At 39.4% G+C, this 10,337-nt stretch overlaps 1 protein-coding gene across 2 annotated transcripts in view; it reads left to right on the top strand.

The window, feature by feature from the left end:
* The window catches only part of cacna2d4a (calcium channel, voltage-dependent, alpha 2/delta subunit 4a), an 83,393-nt gene that overhangs the window by 14,442 nt on the left and 58,614 nt on the right, over positions 1-10,337 (top strand). Inside the window, exons 12-28 of one of the 2 annotated variants that reach the window (XM_061029475.1) lie at positions 131-244; positions 359-437; positions 1,416-1,549; positions 2,100-2,117; positions 3,164-3,241; positions 3,317-3,397; positions 3,530-3,604; positions 3,696-3,782; positions 3,945-4,016; positions 4,259-4,320; positions 4,421-4,488; positions 4,587-4,632; positions 4,846-4,943; positions 5,266-5,359; positions 5,501-5,593; positions 6,096-6,223; positions 8,222-8,290. In XM_061029475.1, coding sequence (XP_060885458.1) covers positions 131-244; positions 359-437; positions 1,416-1,549; positions 2,100-2,117; positions 3,164-3,241; positions 3,317-3,397; positions 3,530-3,604; positions 3,696-3,782; positions 3,945-4,016; positions 4,259-4,320; positions 4,421-4,488; positions 4,587-4,632; positions 4,846-4,943; positions 5,266-5,359; positions 5,501-5,593; positions 6,096-6,223; positions 8,222-8,290 — 1,396 coding nt within the window. The remainder of the gene's footprint in view (positions 1-130; positions 245-358; positions 438-1,415; positions 1,550-2,099; positions 2,118-3,163; positions 3,242-3,316; positions 3,398-3,529; positions 3,605-3,695; positions 3,783-3,944; positions 4,017-4,258; positions 4,321-4,420; positions 4,489-4,586; positions 4,633-4,845; positions 4,944-5,265; positions 5,360-5,500; positions 5,594-6,095; positions 6,224-8,221; positions 8,291-10,337) is intronic. The other variant, XM_061029476.1, reaches the window with a different exon arrangement.

Raw genomic sequence — 10,337 nt, forward strand, 5'->3', positions numbered from 1 at the left:
TATGTGTGTGTGTGTGTGTGTGTGTGTGTGTGTGTGTGTGTGTGTGTGTGTGTGTGTGTGTGTGTGTGTGTGCGCGTGCGTGCCTGCCTGCCTGTGTGCATGTGTGTGCATGTGTGTGTTTAATACTCAGGCTGCAGCACTGGGTCAGGGCAGCCTGTGTAACCAGGCCATCATGCTGATCACAGATGGGGCCATGGAGGATTTCAAGGATGTGTTTGAAAATTTCAACTGGCCAGAACGACGGGTACGACTGATAAATACACACGCAAGCACAGACAACTACAAGCACCAATCAAATGCACTGTTATCCGCTGTACACATAAAAAATCAAAGGGACTGTTTATTATTGTTTCTCCAGGTTCGAGTGTTCACCTATCTGATTGGACGAGAGATGACATTTGCTGAAAATGTGAAATGGATTGCCTGCAACAACAAGGGTAAAAAAACCAAACAAATGAAGCTAAACCATTTCCTTAAAGGTCAAAGAATCTCAATTTTGCCGATTGGTTTACTTGTTCATGAAATATTTGGGATAGGAAGATTTTGTTTTCTTGGCAAAAAAGATCGCACTGAACAAGAAAGGAGAGCTGTTTGCCCTCTGTAGTGTTCCCAGGCGGTGCTATTCTGAACTGGGTATCAGGTGCTGCCCTCTTGTGAAATACAAGGGGTCATACAGCAGCTCAGAACCGAAATGAATCGCATTATACAGCTCTGAGCACATCTAATATCCCTGACTAAATACCTGATTATTACAGCAGATACACTGTAAACACATCTCTGGCCAAAAAAAGATCATATCTGCTTGGCTGTGTGTGTCTGTGGGTGTAATGGGTAACAGGTGCACTCCCTTCTGTTGGGACACTCACAGTCGCTTCTGCCAAAAACAAAATATCTGTCAAAAACAGACAGCTCATTGTTACGTTCCTGCAAAAACCTTATAATATAGTTAGAGTTTTAGGTGGTTCCTTTGGTGATATGATAAAGAAAATACCAACACTTTTGGGGACATATTACAAGGGGAAGGGATACACAATTCAAATAGTTATACCTGGCAATGCTTGAGAAGCGTGCTGTTACCAACCAGTTTCACTGCAGGTATCCCATTGACGTCATCCTCTCCCACTTGTAGAAATGCCATAAACCTTAGACTAAGCCAAGCTTTCAAAACATCAAAAGCACTCTCGCTTTGATGGGTGATTCAAGCGTTTTTTTCCACTTAAAACAGCTAAATGTTTTTGGGAAATGCAAGGTTTTTGAAGTCAGTTAAATTATTCTGCTTCTCTAAATGTGATACCCAAGAGCCAAAAGCAGAAAGATGAATAATGGCTTAGAATTATTCATCATAGTTTTTCTATCTGTGTGCAGTATTTTGTGATGAATGGTATGTTAGAAAATGTTTTTTTTTTACCCTGCAGGTTACTACACACATGTCTCCACACTGGCCGACGTCCAAGAAAATGTTATGGAGTACCTCCATGTTCTCAGCCGGCCAATGGTCATCAACCATGATCATGACATCATCTGGACCGAGGCCTATATGGACAGTGTGGTCAGTCTACTTCTCATATTATTTGTGTACTTGCTAGGAAATGTACTCTCTGACAACATCCTAACAAATTCAAAGAAAAGCATAGTAAACATTTAGCACCAATTCTTACTTTGTGCTGGCTATTGCTACAAGAGTACCTGAGTAACAACCAAGCACACACCAAGCATAAGCCAACAAGGAGGGAAGAAGTTGGCAATGACCTGATAACCCCTCAGTGAGCACCCGATCCCATGTTAACCATTCTACCTTTCTTGAAACACCATGCCAGACATCATGAACATTTACAGTAGTTCAGAAATAATCACAATATACAGCTCTGAGAAAATTGTTGAAATTAGTAATTGAATGACTTTAACAAAAAAACATCCACTACTCCCTGCAACCCCACCATCTGGCTCCTTCAACTACACAAGACCCTTCCTTGCTTCTTTTTTACTCTATTCAACGTCTTCATCAGTTTGTCATTTCATCTGCATCGGATGTGGTATATCTTTTACTCTTTCATTTCATGCTTGTTGTTGTTTTTCCTCCCTTCCATCTTCACCTTCAGTTACCATGCACAGAAGAGGTAATGATACTTAAAGCCTTTGTATTTGTGGAAAAATGTAGTAAAATGTAATACAGTATTCAGTATCTGTAATTACTTTCTAAGCCTGACGTAGAAACGCGTTTATCTTACTTTCCACCGCAGTGTCAAGCGACAATTTTAGTTTAGTTTATCCTCTAGTTAATGGCTAACCTAGCTTAGTATTTTCATTTTTATTTCCTTAAAAAGGTGACATGTAGCATCGAAATGTTTAGTCTAGCTTCCTAGCTAACAAGAGTTTTAAAATGCAAATGTGTCTATTATTTCACTCTTTATTTAACTATTCTCTAAAAAGCTCATTTTTACAACCCTAATTGTCTAAGTTTTGAATGAATACTTTTTATCCCTTAACATTTGCTGTAACGATAGTATAGCCTTTAGCTTAGTTGATGATCTTTGGTTCAGACAGGTTTAAGTTTCTTAATAAGATTTCATCTTCTATCTACATTTTCCTTTATTTATTTTTTTTACTTTTGAACAACTGGAATAAACTCATCAGAATACATTTTAATTTAATGTTGGTTTTTCAATATAAAAGTTTTTTTTGCATCACTTACTTTCAACGCTGTTTCAAATGCTAAAGTTAGCTCATTCTCTAGTTAGCTAAACTAGCTTACTAATCATAGTTGTCTCCCTTTGAACTGAAAGTTAACATACTGCTTTGACTTTGCTACTTAGCTAGCTAGAGTTTTTAAACTAGTATCTATGTTGTATTAGTTCACTCTTTATTGAAGTTGTTTTTCAGGAGCGTAGATTTTTAAAACTTAATTAGCCCAACTATTAAATCATCAACTATTGTACTTTTCTTTTACGTTAGCATAGCCTATGTTTCATGGTTTAGACACTTAAACTTGAATGTTCAATCCTTCTCCATATTTCCTAATTTTCACATTTGGTGAATATGAATGAACTGGACAGACTTAATTTAGCTTTACAGTTGTTGTTTCATGTCTTAGGTAACCATATTAGCTTTAAAAAACAACAACATGCTGTCATTGTGGCTGCTCATGTGTATTTGTCTACCTCAGCTGTTCACCACTCAGGCTCAAAGCCTGCTCCTGATGACCTCTGTGGCCATGCCTGTGTTCAGCAAGAAGCAAGAGACTGTAAGTAATTGTAATCTTCAGTAATACAATTATCCTCAGCCGGACTCGCTTGAACTTGGTGTGTATTTCCTGCAGTTGTCTCATGGGATTTTGCTGGGAGTTGTAGGGACTGATGTGGCCTTGAAAGAGCTGATGAGATTAGCTCCAAGATACAAGGTAACTTCTTTACTGTATCACAAACTGTGGATTGATTCTTCTCCTATACAGCCAGCAATGTTTGATTCTTTTTTTATTTGAATAATCTGTGTTGTTGGTCCATCATGTAATGTTCTTTTTATTTCCTTATAGCTGGGTGTCCATGGTTACGCCTTCCTCCTCACCAACAACGGCTACATCCTGTCTCACCCTGAACTAAGACCTTTGGTACAAACAAAGATTGAATCATACAGAATTATAATAAAGCAAGCACAAAGAATAGTTTAAGACCCTTCTGTTGTTTGTATGTATGTGACAGTATAAGGAGGGGAAGAAGCTCAAACCCAAACCCAACTACAACAGCGTTGATCTGTCAGAGGTGGAATGGGAAGACACTGAGGAGACGGTAAGCATAACACACACACACACACACACACACACACACTCGCACACTTACAGTATTTCTGGCTTTTTAAACCCTCTGTCTCTCTTGCCTGTATGTCATTTTCAGTTCACTTTCAAGGATGCGTAGAAGTAAAATGCTGAGTATGTCATGTTTCTGTTTCAGCTGAGGACAGCCATGGTTAAAGGAGAAACTGGAGCAATGTCTTTAGATGTGAGAATTACTGTGGATAAAGGAGTGAGTACTTTTGTTTTCATTTGTGTGGCGAGCAGAAGGAGCTGTTTTAGAAATTAGATCAGAGTTTTGATTTTCTTTCTCTTTCCTCCTGTGGGTGTTTTTGTCTTTCCCTTTACTCTCCTTGTTTCCTTTTGAGGTGATGCATATTCAGTCATCTGTGTGTTTTCTCTTTGTGGTACAAAATGTCTCTATTTCCATTCTCTCTCATTTTTACAAGGATTTTGTCTTTTTCTGTCTCACAGAGGAGAGTGCTATTCCTGAAGAATGATTACTTCTACACGGTCATCAACGAGACACCATTTAGGTTAGTTTGACTGCTTTTTTGACAGGATAACTTGAAGTGCCAGGTTTAAAAAATATATTTTTAGAGCAATTAAAATGACTATCCTTTCTTTGTTTTACAGTCTGGGTATTGTCCTAACTCGGGGATACGGACAATATATCTTCATCGGGAATGTCTCTGTTGAGGAGGGTAGGTATTTGTTTAAGCCTCAGTTTCTCTTTAATTGTGTTAACCTTTCTTACACACTCTCTCTCTCTGACCTCCATTGTATTCTCTTATGACTTCAGGTCTACATGACTTACTGACCCCAGACCTGACCCTCGCCAGCGAATGGTGAGTACTGTGTGACTATCTGTACATTGACTTTATGGTATTATAACCTGTCTGAAGAAGTTCTTCATGAAAATAATGTATGGGTGCGTGTGTGTGTGTGTGTGTGTGTGTGTGTGTGTGTGTGTGTGTGTGTGTGTGTGTGTGTGTGTGTGTGTGTGTGTGTGTGTGTGTGTGTGTGTGTGTGTGTGTGTGTGTGTGTGTGTGTGTTTCTAGGACCTACTGCGAGACAGACATTGACCCAGACCATCGTAAGCTGAGCCAGCTGCAGGCTGTGGTGAAATACCTCACGGGCAAAGAACCAGATCTAGATTGTAAGGGGACACTTCAGTTTACGCACATTATCTTAAGATGAAGGGAAAATGAAACACTCTTATCGTGAAGTTTTTCAGAAAATGCATGCTCTCTTTTGAAATACACACCAAAAAAAAAAAAAAAACTGGCAGCATCCTTAAACATGTTTCCATGTCCACTCTGTTCTTTTTGTCTGCTCTTCAGGCAACTTTTTAAAAGTTTAAATGACTTCATTAATGTTCAATTAAGAATTATAGTCTGCACATGAACTGTAGATTCATGTTTGAACTGTCTTTTATAACCGTAGGTGGTTCATTGTTTTCCTTTGATTTCTCTCAACAGGTGATGCGCTGCTTTTGCAACAAACTCTTTTTGATGCTGTGGTCACGGCTCCTATGGAAGCCTACTGGACGGCCCTCATGCTCAACACATCTGGGTGAAAATTCAGAAACATGTTTTTAAATTAGAACTTATTTTCCTACTACATTTTGTTTTTACAAATACTTACCTGTTACCTCTGCATCTGCTCACCCTCTAACTTTTTCTGTCTCATCTTCTCTTTTTCTCTCTCTTCCAGTATGGACGAGGGGATTGAAACAGTGTTCTTGGGGACCCGTTCAGGCCTGATGAGATTCCAGAGATACACTGGCATTGAGAAGAGAACTGGCAAGTGAGTAAAATAAACAGAAGTATTTTACATTCTTAATCTACATCTTCATATCTAAAACCCAAAAGGTTTAAAATTGGGCTTAAATAAGGTGTTAGACGTGACAGTGACAGCTGTGAAAGACCTGCAATAAGCAGACATAACAGTAAGGGGAGAGTTCGCCCTCTGGTGGGCTATAAAGGGGCAGCAGTCAGTTTCATTAATCCAAACCGATAACTGATTAAATTATACATGCAATAACAGTTTGTGTTGCCCAAACAAAAAATGCCTGCAGCAGTAATTATGGTGTACTTGGTTAGTTTTGTATACAGAAATCCAGATGTCAAGAAGCTTTTTCTTCAAATTGAAATAAAATACTATATATCCTTCTCAATTATGTCCTGTTGCTATTTAATCTTTTCCAGTCTCTTCCTTTAACTTGTCCCCCTTTTCATTCATCCTTCACTCCATTTGTAATCTTTTTTTAGTAGGTTTTAAGTAGCTGTGTATTTTTGTCTCTCCCCAGGTCTTTCTTGACCTCCACAGACAAGGAGAACATGTTCACGCTGGACCATTTCCCGGTGTGGTACCGCAGAGCAGCCGAGTACCCAGCTGGAAAGTTTCTATACTACACACCCAGACTGGACACGAGAGGTAGAGGACATACCTTTACTGTTCAAAAACACACAAACAAACATGCAGATAAACACACACAGACACACAAAACACCTTTTTTTTTTTAGCTTTTTATTCACCGTTATCTCAACCAGGTACCTCACTTTGAGCCAAACACATCTCAGTGACAGGCTCATTTCTCAATAGCTACAGAGAACACCTGCTCCTCAGTTTTTTTTGTAGAGTTTGTTCATTCACACAGGTTTAAAAAGTTTAAAACATGTTGTATATCTTTATGAAAAATTCTCACAATATGTCTGTTTATTCTTAATTTGTATTCATTTCAGGTTTATTCTTCATCACAGTTCATTTTGCTGTTGTGAATATTAATCATCAGATCCATAGTAAACAAGCTAACTACCACTTTACTCATGTTTACCATCACATCATACTAACACAAATCTCTATCTTTTCATGTAGTCAGTAAAAAACACGAGCCCGGCACTTCTCTGCCTCTGGATTTAGTATTCATATTTAGCTCTGAAAAAGTGCCTTGAAAAAAAGACGTTTCCACGAAAGTGCTCTAGGCAGAAACAGGAGAAATGTGAATCTAATCCCCACTTCAAAGTGCACACCAAAATTCTTATTTAATTGAAATAAATTGGATTAAAAATTGTATACGGTATGTACGAGGCTGATAATAAGGCTTTCCTTATGACAGATAAACTGGATGTGTGTATCGGATCCTCACTTACTCAGGAAAATGAATTGAATTATTTTTTGTGTCTAAGTGCACACAATGCAGATTGAGGCATCCTCTTATTCAATTCTTCTTTTACAGCAGAAGTCTTGACTAAATATGCCAGAGTTATAGTACATAATGTACCCCTCCCATCATGTAAAATACCTTTGACAATTAAGTACAAATGTACAAAGAATGTCTTAAATATGTCTGAGGTTGATGCTAGATTTAGTTTGTTGTGTTCAGACATATTCAAGGACTATGAGGCTGACTATAGCGCCACCTTCAGTGCAGAGGAGGTGGAGCTCCAAACAGAGGAAGGGGGGAGAAAACGAAGGGAGGCGGATGATGATGAGGAGGAGGAGGGTAGAGGAAAACATTTACTTGTACTTGGCATGCCTCCTCATTTTATATACATCCTCATCCTTGTCTTCCTTCTTCCTAATTACAAAGCATGACGAGTGCTGTCATCTGTGTTTCCTGTCTCCTCACCTTTCTATGAACCGTCTGTTTTCTCTATTTCTAGCCCTGCTCGGTGTCTCTGTATTCTCCTGTCTCCTCCCAACTCTCTCTCTCTGTCTCTCTCTCTTTCTGCATGAGCATGGAATCAAAGTATGGGAACCTCATCTTCTTTTTTAGGGAGTCAGTAGGGTCACTGGTTCATTTGCATTGTGCTGAGTAAGCTTTTCTCCGTCCTTTGATTAATTCTCGTTGAGAAGTTCATCTGGTTTCTTAGAGTTTGTTGGCCGCATTGCGTTGAGTTATTGAACTGCTTAAAACTCACAAAAATGGAATGGATATTTTCTTGAATGCATTGATTGTTAAGGAGGCACAGATGGATTTTGCCTTAAAATTTGTGAATTTCAGAAACATAAACGCAGAGTCCTCTGGTTATGAGTGTATTAGCCGATTATCTTTCATTCTTTGTGTTACGTAATGCTTAAACTGTTAATCCAGCCAGATTCTGTGGCGAGGTGACAGTTGGCAACAGCTGGCATGAAGGCTGCGAATTGCCAGACAGCAAATGACTATATTAGATATTACCTATTGCTGCCAAGTCAATCTGTCACCCACATATTTCAAACACATTCTGGCACATCAGCTGTCACTATCACTGCTGTGAGAGTTCACAGACTCATTAATTATTCTTATTATTAATAATTGTCTGACCAGTTTTCCTTGTAAGTCCTTTAGCATGTTTGAAGGACTATTTAAAAGTGTGTGATGTGCATGCATGCATGTGTTGGTGAAGTGCTGTGAATTCTCGCTCATTTTCACGTCTGTTGCTCCAACAGCAGGGAGGATTGCCATTGCTACGACAGCGGTGACGGTTACGGTTGGGAAGAAGACGGCGATCGCTGGAGGTAGGATGACAACTTTTGGTTGGATACACTCTCTCTCTGTCTGTCAGGCTCTTTCTTTTGATCCGCTCTCTCTCTCCCCCTGGCCATCCTGTCCTGCGTTTTGTTTTGTAGTTGAATTGGCTGGCTGATTTGGACATATTTTGAACTTACTGATTGCGAGTAGCAAAGCGTTCCAATCAGCGTTTTGGTTTCAGTGTGTGTCGACTTGTTTGCTTGGATTTGTTGGATTTGTGATTCACTCCAAGACAAAGTAAATACAAACTTGCAATTCCAGCTCCATTCTGTTCTGTTTCTCGGAAGTTGCCATAAATAAGACAACAAGGTCTTATTTTTGGTAAGGTATTTTTGTTGCTTTGTGACATTTGTTTATGATCATAGGAGAATCACTTATAATTCCACGAGAGGATGAAGACATTTGAACCAGATTTAACCAATGCTAGATTTTGAGGCCTTAACTGATATCTTTAGGAAGTTGCTTCTGCTCAAGCTGATTATTTTGTATTTCGTAAAGATGTGTGTGATGACCCTATAAATAAGGGGAAAAGTATCTTGACCTGGGTGTGTGTGTGTGTGTGTGTGTGTTTAAGGGTGTTTTATACACAGAAACTTGGTCTCTGGTTTAGTTTCACAGCCTCTCTTCTCGATTTGTGTGTGTGCGTGTTTCTGTCTGATTTCCCGAGTAAGCCCATTTGTGACGCACACTTATCAGTCATAATTACCTGACGGAGACAAGGCTCTCTGAAGCTGCATCCTGAAAGCATCTCTGTGTGTTTTTTTTGTGTGCGGTGTTTACCTGCATGCAGTTGGTATCTCGTTACGCTGAGGGAAAGACTGAAGAAACAATCCATTCACACTCACACACAAACACACGCTCTTATCGGTACTTCACAGCTCTTGTAGAAACAGTCTCAGGTGTGAAAATCTTGTTATATTTGGAAATGGAAAACAGAGGCAGCAGGAGGAAGTGAGAGTGAGTTCAAAATAGATGTGTTTGTGTCAACTTCTTAATCAGTCTGCCTTTCATGCCTACTGCTTTTTCTCTTGTTATCCTCCGTTTTAGCTGCTTGTCAGTCTGTCATTGCTTGTTTGGAAACATCAACAGCACAGTTTCTTTGAATCCAGACGCAGCAATAGGCTCGTGTAGCCATTGTAAAACAACAGTCACATAGAAACTCAGAATACACATAGAGATGTGAAGTAACTATTACACTTAAAACATAATTTCTATAAAAGTAGCAACATGGCATTAGGAACAATGAGTTGAAGAAAACAGAAAAGTAACCGATTGATTCAGAGAGGCTTCAACAAAGAAGGTCTGTGCAGATCGTTACAGTTTTTCTACACTGCTGCATAACTGGACACCAAGTGGAACAGCTTTTGGTACCAGCTTTCATGCTCGAACAGGAACACAGAGGGCACGCAGTATCAATGTTTTATAGACTGGCTCTCTGTGCCTCACATGAACATGCACACAAACACTCTCACCACTCGACGTGCTTCACCCTTTGACACTCCCTCTTGCCCTGTTAAACTCTCACATACATCTCTCTCCTCTCTCTGTCAGACTTGTCTCCTCTCCTGCTCTGCGCCTTTTCCTCTCTCTCTCTCTCTCTCTCTATCATCATCCCTGTTGCTCTTTTTTTTCCCTTCACATGTCAAGTCATTCTCTCTCTTGTTCATTTGTCCACCTGGTTTCTCTGTACATCTCACGTTTGCTGCACCTGAGTCAGCGAGGATGGCAAGGTGACAAAAACAAGGCGTTATGACTTTTAAAAGGGGGCTGATAATTATACAAAGGTCATTAATTGAAGTATCTCGTGCATTAAATCATCAAACAATCACTTTGTGGATTATAAAAAAAGCTGCTATTTTATGCAGCAATTTCAAAAGTGAGGAGAAATGTGATGTGATTAAATGAAAATGACAATTATTATTGCATGACCATTAAAAGCTAAAATAGCTGTGATTCCACTCCTTACCACATAGTGTCAGTATTTGTCTGCCCGTGCTTTGTGTTTGTTCTCAGCTTTCACGCTTATTTGGTGGC

The sequence above is a fragment of the Labrus mixtus genome, chromosome 22 (assembly GCF_963584025.1).
Source record: "Labrus mixtus chromosome 22, fLabMix1.1, whole genome shotgun sequence".
Classification (NCBI taxonomy): domain Eukaryota; kingdom Metazoa; phylum Chordata; class Actinopteri; order Labriformes; family Labridae; genus Labrus; species Labrus mixtus.